The 13653-nt window shown below is 40.8% G+C and overlaps 1 protein-coding gene across 1 annotated transcript in view; it reads left to right on the plus strand.

Moving 5' to 3' along the window:
* The first annotated feature begins 232 nt into the window (after positions 1-232).
* drap1 (DR1-associated protein 1 (negative cofactor 2 alpha)) overlaps positions 233-13653 on the plus strand; it is a 43049-nt gene continuing 29628 nt past the window's right edge. The window contains exon 1 of the mRNA XM_028803075.2: positions 233-443. Coding sequence (XP_028658908.1) covers positions 402-443 — 42 coding nt within the window. The 5' untranslated portion in view covers positions 233-401. The remainder of the gene's footprint in view (positions 444-13653) is intronic.

A 13653-nucleotide genomic window follows, 5' to 3' on the forward strand; every position in this document is an offset into this window, starting at 1 on the left:
TTGCACTTAAGCAACTGATGTGAGGACTTTTAAACTGGAAAGACGCAACTCAGCACTGAAGCTTCCGTCAGTCAGCAGGTGCATCGCGTAGTTTGAAGTTTGAAGTGAGAAGCCTCTAGGTACTCTGACGGGCTATACGACGTAGAATTTCCCGTCGGTTTGCTTTTCTTTTTCTTCAAGGCAAGGTCAGCTGATCGCCTCGTCCAATCCGACGAGCATCTCATCCTTGCATTGCCCCCTACCGGCGGAGGGAGGGTTAGGCTTGAAGCGAGCGAGGCCGCGGCTTGTAAGACCCAGCGGAACCTTCTGTGATTCTCGGGAGAAGGCTCTGCTGCCGGTACGGTCTTGCAACAGGAGGGGGAAAGAAAACAAGTTTTTGAAGCCGAAGAGTACCACACAGGATGCCGAGCAAGAAAAAGAAATACAACGCCCGGTTCCCTCCAGTAAGTGTAATGACGACTAATCGCTGCACTATTTTCTCATAGAAGGTAGTGGAGAGGCCTGCCGGGTAGTGTGGAGCCGCGGACTATCCTGCGCAACGTCTCCGAGACACTTCGCTGTAGGCATGGCAACGGAAAGCGGCATGTTTCAGTGCATTACGAGAATGTGCAGGCGCCGGAAACAACTTTCCGCCTTCTTTTTCAAATGTTTCATAAAGCGTTTCTTATTATGCATATTCGCGCCTTGTTTTTGGTTATACTAGATTTTAAGTCAAGTTTGTTTTTTTTTCCTTTTTTTGTTGTGCATAGCAAAGCATGTGTATGAGCGTTTTGATTGAAAGCAAAAGTCTGCTTGGAGGTTTAATGGAGTTTTGCACTTTTACGTATTGAGGGAACTGTAGCGACATGGAAGCGCGTTATTCAAAAGACCCCAGCATTGCTTGTGGCATTGATGGATGATCGCTGTCACCATCTGTCCGCCAACTTCTAACAAAAAGCGATGCAGTCTCGAAATCGCTTCATGTCAGGATGTAGTGGGGCACAAGGCAGCCTGATATGTATGTATGTATGTATGTGTGTGTCTGTCTGTGTTTGTGTCTGTGTCTGTGTCTTTCAGCTGATGCATGGATGAGATACTGTAGAATTAGTTACGTTGAAGTGAAAGTTCTAAAGGGAAATTCCCCTTGGGTTGTTTATGGACATACAGCCCATCTCCAAGAGATGGTATGGTATTTAGAGTAAAGTTTAGCGTTTTCATCAGTATAGCGTCTTCCATGCAAAGGAGTACCCTGTACATTTTCATGTTTATGACAATAATCCAAACTGTTTCATCGTTATTGCTTCTGCCAATTCATTTTTAAAGGCTAAGAGTTTCATTCATGTCATCTCCATTTTATATTTTTATAGGCAGTGTGGTGTAGTGGCTAAGGCTTTGAACCCACAACCTCAGGGTTTGAAGTCCAAGTCCCACTACTGACACTGTGTGACCATGAGGAAGTCACTTGACCTGCCTGTGCTCCAATTGGAAAACTAAAAGAAATGTCACCAATTGTGTCATAAATGTTGTAATTCGCTTGGTATCCACTTCCACTGTAAATGAATGGCAATACAAACCATAGGCATACTTTAAAAAATACGGATTGCCTGTAGATAGTTTCGCCTATTCTAGGCGACAATCCAGGTGACAGTTCTTTTGGTGCTTTCAGCTGCTCATAAGGGATACCTGTGTATTACACAAAAAATGAGGAATTTGTGTATTTGTATACTGTATATGCAAAGTAGTAAGAAAACAACATGCTCTTAGCCAGAATCTGTTCCAGGGTGTCCTGATGTTCTGTTCAGGTCTGTTTACTATTTTGTGTCCAGTGCTGCAGAGATGGACTCCAGGACATGTTGATCCTGAATTGGATCAAACAGGGTTTGGAGTATAATGTGCATTGGTTGTGGTTTTCAGACATACTGCTGAAAATGTCATCAAACTTCTATTGCATCTGTTGGAGTGACCTCTTTTGTCCTTTACTTGAAAACATTCAATATCACATGTCTTGATGCTGAACTTACTTATTTCTTATTAAAGGAGTGTCCTTTTGAGATTGCCACTGGCCCTAACTTTGAATATTATGTTTGCAGTATGACTTTACTAATGTAAACAATCATTTTTTTAACACATGATGTGAAAGATGACTGAGAGAAGCTGCAGGTGGTGCAGTGGTAGTGCTGCTGCTTTGCAGTAAGGAGACTGTGGAAGATTGTGGGTTCGCTTCCCGGTTCCTCCCTGTGTGGATAGCACTTTGAGTACTGAGAAAAGCGCTATATAAATGTAATGAATTATTAGTATTAGTATTAGTCTATCTATGCACTTTAAAAATACTTACCTAATGCAGGGACACTGGGGGTAGGGTCTGACCATTAGCATTGGACATAAGGCTAAAGTCAACCTTGAAATGGGAGCCATTCAGTTGGAATTGTAAACCCTTTATTGACACAGCAAGATCATGTATGGAATATTACTTTCATCATTTCCCAACAGCCAATACTGATGAATGGAAATCGATTACCTGGAGAAAAATCCCATGAAATCACAGGGAGAACATATGAACTCCATACAGTTGTTGAAAGAGTTGAGGATTAGACCCATTCTCCTGGAAGATGAGCATCAGTGCCAGATACTGTTTGACCACCATGTGTGCTCTTTGGGGTACAAAGGTGGTTCTTGGTTATTCTTTTTTGAGGTGCTTTCATCAATTAAAACTTGCTTTGTATTAATTTTGTGATTTTAGTGACTGCAAAAGGTAGGAGTATTTTGAAGCTGTCTTATCTTCAGCACAAGAAAAATACACGAGAAACTGACAAATATTCATCCATTTGCTTAAACTACTTAATCCAACTTGAGGTTTACAGGAGGACGTTTTTTCCCCCTTGTGCATATTAAGCTGGTGACTTTAGTTTATAGCTATCATGTTCTTTGGCTGACGTTGTGGTATTGGAAAGTGCAGTAGGATTCTTTGGACATGCAAGGGCTCGTTAATACTTCATGCTCAGTACGCGTACGCGCCCGCATCATGGCTGCCACGCGTTCCCAGCGTTCATTTGACGCGTCCTCGGAGCAGGTCCTCAGAAATTAACGTGACGTGTGCGCGAGTTGCGGTACCTGTAAAAAGTCGGGGGGTGCAGTGTGATAAAAGTCGGAATGTGACGTCAGAGTCTCTGTTTACTATGTACGTGTGACAGAAAGCCGCTTTGCGGATCCTACGAGATCGATGTGCGCGTTTCGATGTTTGATGAATGGTTTGATGTGGTGAAGCAAAATGCCGACATACAAATGCATTCGTGGTGCTTTCATATTCAAGCGTCGCATATTCCCCGATCGTAATAACATGATACATTTTAAAAGTCTCACGTACCATCTTCTGTGCCATCTTTTTTTTTTGTAGGGCTTTCTCCGGACCTGACAGCAGCGGCAAACGGCAATACATTGTCACACACAACACATTAAATTTTTTTTTTATTTTATTATAGTTTATTAATCCCGAAGGAAATTACTTGGTTTTTCGCATACCCTTTGGGGTCAGAGCGCAGGGTCAGCCGTTGTACAGTGCCCCTGGGGCAATTGAAGGTTAAGGGCCTTGCTCAAGGGTCCCAGCAGAGTAGCATCTCTTTTGGCAGTGACAGGGATTCAAACCTGCAACCTTTGGGATACCAGCGCAGATCCTTAGCCTCCGAGCCACCACTCTGCCCTAATGTATGATATTCCAACTCTCTGCACATTTAGAATCCTAAGATTTATACTTGATATCACTTTCATGATGAAATGCATTAAAATATGTGTGTTACATTTTACAGTTAAATCATTAATTTTTTTAAATAATGAATACTGTTAATAATTACACACATGGGGCTGACACGGTGGCAGAGTGGTAGCACTGCTGCCTCGCAGGGAGCCACATCGCTGGTATTCTCTGCCTGGAGTTTGCATGTTTTCCTTCTGGGTTTCCACAGTGTGCTCCGGTTTCCTTCCAAAGATATGCAGATTTGGTGACACTAAAATGATGGTAGTGTATGTGTGTGCTTGTATTTACCTTTCGATGAGCTGATACCCTGTGTAGGGATTGTTTCAGCCTCGTGCCCAATGCTTGCTGAAATGGGCACATCCCTGGATTGATAGATTTAATCATTAAACATTCTTTTCAGAGATATTTCGGTAAGGTGTCATCGGAATTTAATGGGTGTTCCAGGCAATTCATAACAAAGCGAAGCCGAACCTGTTCTCACTGTGATGATATCTCGCACTGCCACCTGGTGGATTCCTCCAGATTTATGTAAAGTACACGTGCAAGTATAAACAGTACAACGCTTTCATAGCAGGTTTGCCCGTTACAGCATGCGTCACGTCACGTGAAGTATAAACCCGGCCTAAGATGTTAATGCAAGTATCATGATTTAAATGCTTGAATACATTTCTCTTTTAAAGTTTATATATTATACTTACACTATAAGCAGGTATCTGAAGTGAGCCTAAAGTAACTTTAAGAAGGTGTGGACAAGAAAAGGTGATTTAGATTTGTGACTTTGTTATAAAGATTGACAGTGAGTGTGGGTCATGGGATTAACTCGGATATCTCTCATCAAATCCAGTTATAAACACTGTATTGTCCTCTGGAGTACAGTTAAATAGTAAAGTTTAATAAAGCTGTTCTCCATAAGTGGTGTTCCACAGTTTATACAAGCTACTACAATACATGAGTTGATGCAGTTTAACATTTGAGACACATTTTAAAGTGAGCATGTCCTGTTTATTGAGTGGTTTTATCCTTTGGACCCCTATATTTACTTGTTCGCCACTACCTGTAAGGAGTGGACAGATATAGACAATAGCTATTTACCATTTCTGTCCACCCAAAGACCACCCAAAATCACCAATGTGCCTGATTTTTACATCATTTTCCTAAGTGGTTTTGATTTGGTATAATGCCTGAAAATAGGAAATGAAAAGTCATATAACGTGATTGTAATGTTGCATGTGGGTTTCTCTACATTTATTTACTATTTAAGAATAATAGCTTGACATATTAAAAAAGATGAGTGGGGGAGGGGAAGCATTTTTTTGGGCATAAGAAGGCATTAGTTTGTTTTTTGATTGTAGATTGATTGTTGAGCTTCAGCATCTAAAGCATTACTTGTTTGCACTGACTTGAGTTTCTGCTTAATGTGCACTGATAGGCTCAAGTGACTAAGAATGGGATGATCCTGAACTCGTTACATTGTTTTTGTTTTGTTGCGCAATATTATGGTAGTAGTCCCTTATGCACTTTGAACGTGAGCTGTGTCAATATGTACTGTCTCCATACACACCCTACAGGAGTCTCTCAAACAAGCTGCCCAAATGTTAATTTCTCCAGACTATGATTTTGATTCCTTAGCAGTCAGACTGATTTTGAATTGGTCAGCTGTTTCATAAAGCTTGCATCTTTAAAAGATGCACCAGCATACTGACTATATATTAAACTCAAGGAAGAAAAAAAAATACTTTATTGCACTTTTTACCCATTAAATTGAACTATTAAAATAAGTGTAGGTTTAATAAAGCTGTCAAATCTGTTATCTTTAAAGTAAGGAGTTTATAGTTATAAAATTTACTGTACATAAAAATATAGCCTTAAGTGAAAGGCTTCCTATTAATCTGTTGTAGTTTTTTGTTCTTGTTTGGTATGCATAGAACAAGGTGGGGCTTTGAGTCAGAATTTCCCTATCACTTGCCATTTAGTTTTGAAATGGCAACATATAGAAAAGCAAAAATGTGTGTCATGGTATGTTCTTTCTCTTCACTAATTTTTGAATGATTTGTCAAAGATGGGGGGGGGGGATACAAGTGGGCGATAGTAGGAGTGGCAGCTCGCTACAGTGGCAGACCTTCTACATTATAAACAATAGCAACTCATGAACCACTGGTGACAGCCTGCAACCCAAAAGTGGGTCATGACCCAGTGGTTGAAAAACACTGCTTTACAGAGTGCACTTGAAAATGTATTTATTACATCTTATATTTAGATAAACTTTTCAAATACATATATTTAATTGTTTAATTCATGTAGGTGATATGTTGTATGTTGGTCTTGATCAAAATTTTACAACACCTTTTTAAAATAGTGCATTACATACAGTTACACTATTAAAATTATTTGATGTACAATTGCCGTGAATCACAACTCTGTATTTCGATCAGAGTCTCCTACCTCATCACACTCTGGACTTGCAAAAATTGCTACAAACTGTTCCTTCAGTCTATCTGTCTATTATCAAATCAACCAACCTGATTCATGAGAGAATAACCCAACAGCATCACAGGCAAGGCAAAATTCAAATCCAGACACAAAACGTTAGTTCTGAAGAAAAACAATGGTAAGAGAATTAGATCCTCGTAAAAGCTAGCAACAGACAGCAGGTATTTATATATATATATATATATATATATATATATATATATATATATATATATATAAAAGTTTACCAGTTAGCATATATTGTTATTAGTGAAAGGGACAGACGTCCGCTTCTTAAAGTTGAAATCTCGGACCAGCTGCTGCTTTGTGGTAAAATTTTAAGCATCTGTCATAAGGAAAAGCTGTATTTATTTGTCATTAAAAGCATTGGAACATAACTGGCATATTTCAGTGGGGTGGATTTGTTGACTACTGGAAAAATGTTGTTTATGTCAGCACACCTGAAGACTGTCATATTCGATAACTATTCCATCTCAGACTTTATTTAAATCTTAAATTGGAGGCATTTGTGGCACACTCCCCAAACCTTTAGCTCTGTAGTCTGACATATCCAAGGACGCACTCCAACTAGGCCTCTTCTCACCTGACAAAACCAATTGATTTTGTCTTAAGTTGTAGGGAAAGGGTTGTGTTGGTAGGAAAGCTGACAACCAATGAATGTTCACTGGAAATACAATACATATAATACAGCAAGATGGAATAAGCAACGCAAGTGTTTTAGACCTCACAAATGGAATTGAGGCTCATCTCTCTGAAGTCTGGTGTTTTTCTTGTCATGTCAGAATGGTGAAAAGAAGGCAGCAATTGCAACTGAACTAGCCATATCTGTAAACTCTGTACAGCCATATCTGAGATAGCCATATCTGTAAAATCTCTACAGCACCAGCTCAGTTAGGCAGTACATTAGTGACTGTCAGAAAAAGAGGTGATTGTGCAATTGTTTGGAAGTGTGAACTGTGCTGGAAAGTCATCATGCAGTTGTGTAATTTGACATGCTCTGGCAACAAGATCAGGGTCTGCAGTGGCCAAGTCTGGCATTTCCTCCAGCTAGCTGTAATGCTATATTGGGTTTATATGAAAAATTACCCCATACAGACAAAACCAGGGCTGAAATGAAAGCCTAGGACTCTGGAACTATAAGTCAGCAATGCATACTACAGAATCACTGTGCTGTCTTCAAGGAAGTAAGTCATTCAAAACAATGAGGAATACTTGCATTACTACTAATCGATTAGCGTCACATTTACTTACTTCTTACTTGAGTGTCTGCTATTTAGATAAACGATCATGTAAGATACACAGGAGTGAATTCACTGAAAAATAAATAATTGCTGAGGGTTTTTGAGGGTTTTTTGTAATAATGAAGATAATGTGCTAAAACTAAAGGCTCCAGGTCATTTGAAAATAGCAAACTAGGTACTACACCGAATATAAGAAGCAGATTATATTAGGGATGGGCGATTTAAGATTGTCATTATGAAATATGGGAGAAAAAACAGCTTAAAAACTATACCATGTACTGTAGTCTGTATAAACATTGAGAAAGGGCTATAGGAAATCTGACAAATGAAAGAGGACTATTCACTCCGTCAAGCTTGTTTGTTTATCTAATAGCTAATATGTTCCAGTATCTCATACAAGTACTTCTTAAAGGTTGTCAAAAGATTCTGCTTCAGCTACATATCTTGGTGGTTTGTTCCAGAATCCCACAACTCTGTTAGCAAAGATGTGCTTCCTGAAAGCAGGTAACCTTAATTTCCACTAGTGTCCTTCTGTACATAATTCACTGTTTAGATGAAAGAACATGGCCGGATCTGGTATATTGATGTTTTTAAGAATTTTGAAGACTTGGATTAGGTACCCACACAGTCTCTTGTGCTTGAGACTAAACAGGTTTAATTCTCTGAACCTGTCATAATAAATTGTTCTGTAGCAGAATTTGACAGTAATGTAGAAATACATTTCTTCTCAAATGTGTTCTGGAATGTGCATTCATTTGGGGAGATTAGTAATTAGTAAATTAGTCTGAAGCCCTGCTCAGGATAACCACATTTATGGTTATAGAATTCTCATCATCTCTTTTCATCTTCTCAAACCACTTTTCTTAGTGAATGCCTTCATGTCAGCAGGTCAGCAGAGACCTCATTGTTCCTTGCTGTGCAATCCCCATTGTGCAATTCTAAGTCCTTTCTAAGCCAGATGAGAGATGAAAACTCTCTAGTATGTCCTGGGTCTGCCAGTGGGTTGTGCTCATGGCTGCTCCCACCAGCTTCTCTCGATGTGGAGGAGCTACAACTGTACTCTGAGACTCTTCCAAATTGCTGAGCCCTGCCACAGAAATAATTTGTTAATATGTTATAGAGCCAGAAATGATTTTGCACGTTTTTGCACATGTTACTTGCATTGGGTTTGTCTGTAGACTGTAGTTGAAAGGTACAGTGGGGCAAAAAAGTATTTTGTCAGCCACCAATTGTGCAAGTTCTCCCACTTAAAAAGATGAGAGAGGCCTGTAATTTTCATCATAGGTATACCTCAACTATGAGAGACAAAATGAGAAAAAAAATCCAGAAAATCACATTGTCTGATATTTAAAGAATTTATTTGCAAATTATGGTGGAAAATAAGTATTTGGTCAATTACAAACAAGCAAGATTTCTGGCTCTCACAGACCTGTAACTTCTTCTGTAAGAGGCTCCTCTGTCCTCCACTTGTTACCTGTATTAATGGCACCTGTTTGAACTCATTATCAATATAAAAGACACCTGTCCACAACCTCAAACAGTCACACTCCAAACTCCACTATGGCCAAGACCAAAGAGCTGTCAAAGGACACCAGAAACAAAATTGTAGACCTGCACCAGGCTGAGAAGACTGAATCTGCAATAGGTAAGCAGCTTGGTGTGAAGAAATCAACTGTGGGAGCAATTAATAGAAAATGGAAGACATATAAGACCACTGATAATCTCCCTCGATCTGGGGCTCCACGCAAGATCTCACCCCGTGGGGTCAAAATGATCACAAGAACGGTGAGCAAATATCCCAGAACCACACGGGGGGACCTAGTGAATGACCTGCAGAGAGCTGGGACCAAAGTAACAAAGGCTACCATCAGTAATACACTATGCAGCCAGGTACTCAAATCCTGCAGTGCCAGACGTGTCCCCCTGCTTAAGCCAGTACATGTGCAGGCCCGTCTGAAGTTTGCTAGAGAGCAATTGGATGATCCAGAAGAGGATTGGGAGAATGTCATATGGTCAGATGAAAAAAACTCTGCTCATCGTGTTTGGAGGAGAAAGAATGCTGAGTTGCATCGAAAGAACACCATACCTACTGTAAAGCATGGGGGTGGAAACATCATGCGTTGGGGCTGTTTTTCTGCAAAGGGACCAGGACGACTGATCCGTGTAAAGGAAAGAATGAATAGGGCCATGTATCATCAGATTTTGAGTGAAAACCTCCTTCCATCAGCAAGGGCATTGAAGATGAAACGTGGCTGGATCTTTCAGCATGACAATGATCCCAAACACATCGCTCGGGTAACGAAGGAGTGGCTTCGTAAGAAACATTTCAAGGTCCTGGAGTGGCCTAGCCAGTCTCCAGATCTCAACCCCATAGAAAATCTTTGGAGGGAGTTGAAAGTCCGTGTTGCCCAGTGACAGCCCCAAAACATCACTGCTCTAGAGGAGATCTGCATGGAGGAATGGGCCAAAATACCAGCAACAGTGTGTGAAAACCTTGTGAAGACTTACAGAAAACGTTTGACCTCTGTCATTGCCAACAAAGGGTATATAACGAAGTATTGAGATGAACTTTTGTTATTGACCAAATACTTTTTTTCCACCATAATTTGCAAATACAGTGATCCCTCGCTGTATCGCGCTTCGCCTTTCGCGGCTTCACTCCATCGCGGATTTTATATGTAAGCATATTTAAATATATATTGCGGATTTTTCGCTGCTTCGCGGGTTTCTGCGGACAATGGGTCTTTTAATTTCTGGTACATGCTTCCTCAGTTGGTTTGCCCAGTTGATTTCATACAAGGGACGCTACTGGCAGATGGCTGAGAAGCTACCCAACTTACTTTCTCTCTCTCTCTCTCTCTCTCTTGCGCTGACGTAGGGGGGTGTGAGCAGGGGGGCTGTTCGCACACCTAGACGATAGGGACGTTGCTACCTTCTGTGTGCAGCTGCTTCCTGAAGGACATGCTGCACGGTGCTTCGCATACTTAAAAGCTCAAAGGGCACGTATTGATTTTTGACTTTGTTTTTCTCTGGCTCTCTCTCTCTCTCCCTGCTCCTGACGGAGGGGGTGTGAGCTGCCGCCTTCAACAGCTTTGTACCGGCGGTGCTTCGCATACGTAAAAGCCAAACAGCCCTATTGATTTTTTTTTTGACTGCTTGCTTTGTTCTCTCTCTCCTGACGCGCACTCCTTTGAAAAGGAAGATATGTTTGCATTCTTTTAATTGTGAGACAGAACTGTCATCTCTGTCTTGTCATGGAGCACAGTTTAAACTTTTGAAAAAGAGACAAATGTTTGTTTGCAGTGTTTGAATAACGTTCCTGTCTCTCTACAACCTCCTGTGTTTCTGCGCAAATCTGTGACCCAAGCATGACAATATAAAAATAACCATATAAACATATGGTTTCTACTTCGCGGATTTTCTTATTTCGCGGGTGGCTCTGGAACGCAACCCCCGCGATGGAGGAGGGATTACTGTAAATTCTTCAAAAATCAGACAATGTGATTTTCTGGATTTTTTTTTCTCATTTTGTGTCTCATAGTTGAGGTATACCTATGATGAAAATTACAGGCCTCTCTCATCTTTTTAAGTGGGAGAACTTGCACAATTGGTGGCTGACTAAATACTTTTTTGCCCCACTGTATACATTAGGATAAAGATGTTTCAGACCTAGTTCGTTTGGAGCAGTTGGTTCAGAATCTGAAGTGATTTCCCCAATAGTTCAGTTCATTTAGATAGATGTGAACACTCCAATAGCATTCTAGTACAGAACAAAAAACAAATTGACTGAAGCTGTTTAGAAACAGTGGTCTTGGTGCAATATCATGTGAACCCTAGAGTGGCTTTTGTGAGCTTGGAATGTGATCTGACACAGAATCAGTCTAACTAGTATACATTCTAAGTAAAAGTTACACCATCGCAACTGGTAATTAGGCTCATCATAATCATAATCTCATCATAAATAAAATATACTTACAAATGTAACACATATTGCATTAAACAGCTCACATAAGTACTACTCGGTCAGAACAAGTCTAGCACCTGATTCATGCTCGGAACCTGACTATCTCTTGTTCAGAACTGGATAGAAGTTGACTTTATTTAAATCACTTATGATTGGGTCGACCAAACCATGGAGCAGTGGCAAGAAATGAATAGCCCTGCCCTCATGAAATCATCCATCAAACACAGTAATCATACACTACAGGTAGTCCCCAGGTTATGGACATCTGACCTACGACATATGAACGGGGCCGCAGCTGCGACGCATGTGCCTCAGTAACTACCGCTCCATCATCTTCGGCCCGGGGACGCTGCAAGAGGTGGCTGGACGGAGGCAGGAGGGGGTCAATTTTGCTGCTCGCACAGTGTAGTGTCCGTCAGGCGGCTCCCGGCGGCAAGCGGTTTCACTGCCTGCCCACCACACACGGCTGCCCAGTTCGTTCTAGGTGGGCGGCTGGTAATGCTGCAAGTGGTGACCCTGTTGTGGCTGAACGGAGGCCATTGAGGGTGAACAGGGAGGCAGGGAGTAGCATTGTAGTGTGTCTCGGATGGCTGCGTGTTGAAAGGGGGCGGTGGTGTGGCAGACACTGCAGGCAGCATACTGTAGTGGAGGTGACTGTGATGTGGGCTGGTGATGAACCGCCCCTTGCTGCCCCCATTCATTCTCAATAGCAAGCCTGTTTGTACTGTTATGCATATAGCAGGAAGTTGTCTCTTGTCAGTACAGGGTGGTCCAGATCTAATTGTGCAGATCCAGATCGTCTGGATGACTTTGATTTATGCGGAGACGATTCCAGTTCGGCACGAAGACGATTCTTCGTGTCGTCAGTTCGCACACTTCTCGATGGTCCGGGATTTTTCAGGTGATTTTCTATGTAAAAAACTGAATAAGTTATTATAGTGTAATGAAAATTGCATAATTAGATCTGGACCACCCTATACATCAGACGTGTGGATGACTGGTGCCTAATCTGCTGTGATAGCGTGTACAGTGCTGTACAGAAGAGCTCATCCTAACCTTTTGTCTTCACCCTTCAAGAATGTCTCTGAAACACAAATCTGATGCAAGTGCTGGTGATACAGTAAAGAAGAGAAAAACCATCACCATTGAAAGTAAAGTAGAAATAATTAAAAGGTCAGAGAGAGGTGAAACTTCATCATTCATTGGCAGAGCACTTGGTTACAGTCGGTCAACAATAACATTTATTAAAGTAATGTACAGAACCAAAATTAGAAAAAAGTTGTCTCTCCAAATACCACAATGAATTTTAAATGAAACAACTCAGATACAGTTGAAGTGCAGACTTTCAGCTTCAGTTCAATGGGTTGAACAAAACGATTGTATAAAAATGTGAGGCAACTAAAGCATCTTTTTAACACAATCCCTTAATTTCAGGGGCTCAAAAGTAATTGGACCAATTAAATAACTGGAAATTAAATGTTCATTTCTAATACAGTGGACCCTTGACTTACGAACTCAATTTGTTCGCGAGGACTGGTTGTAACTCAAGTTGGTTGTAAGTCAAGACTATTTTTCCCATAAGAAATAATGGAAATGCCCTTAATGTGTTCTGAACAGCATACAGCAACACTTAACTTTTTTTTTAATAGAAAAGGGTTGTATAATGTGCATAATTTACCAAAAACACCAATACCTTTCCTAATGTACTAACCAAAAAGTTATAAAAAGTGCCTAGCCTACCAGAAACAACAATTTCATACTGTACTCACCATTTAAGTTGACATCTTTGGCTTGCAGGAAGGAAGGAGGAGGAGAATGAAATGGAAGGTGTGTTATTGTTTGGAAGGAGTTTCCTTATACAAATCTTTTCTTTGTAAAATTGTCGAGATGGTGGATTTCGACATGCTGTACATATTAGCGAGATCGGTCACACAAATGCCACTCTCATATTTCCACACAATTCCCTTCTTCGTTTTGATTGTGATCGCTTTCTTTACCTTCGTTACCTTCGCTTCCTTCCTTAGCAATTATTGAAATAAATGATATAAATCAATGCACTGACCGAAATTCCGTCCACAAACATATGAATCTGGGCTCCAACTGACGCTTACAAACGCTCTTGGCTGTTTGTTTACAATCACACAAGCGGATACACGTGACCGCATTCGGGTCGTAACGCAAGATGTTGGTTGTAATTCAGAACAAAAATTTTGGTCGTAAAGCAAGTT

The sequence above is a fragment of the Erpetoichthys calabaricus genome, chromosome 1 (assembly GCF_900747795.2).
Source record: "Erpetoichthys calabaricus chromosome 1, fErpCal1.3, whole genome shotgun sequence".
Taxonomy (NCBI): Eukaryota; Metazoa; Chordata; class Cladistia; order Polypteriformes; family Polypteridae; genus Erpetoichthys; species Erpetoichthys calabaricus.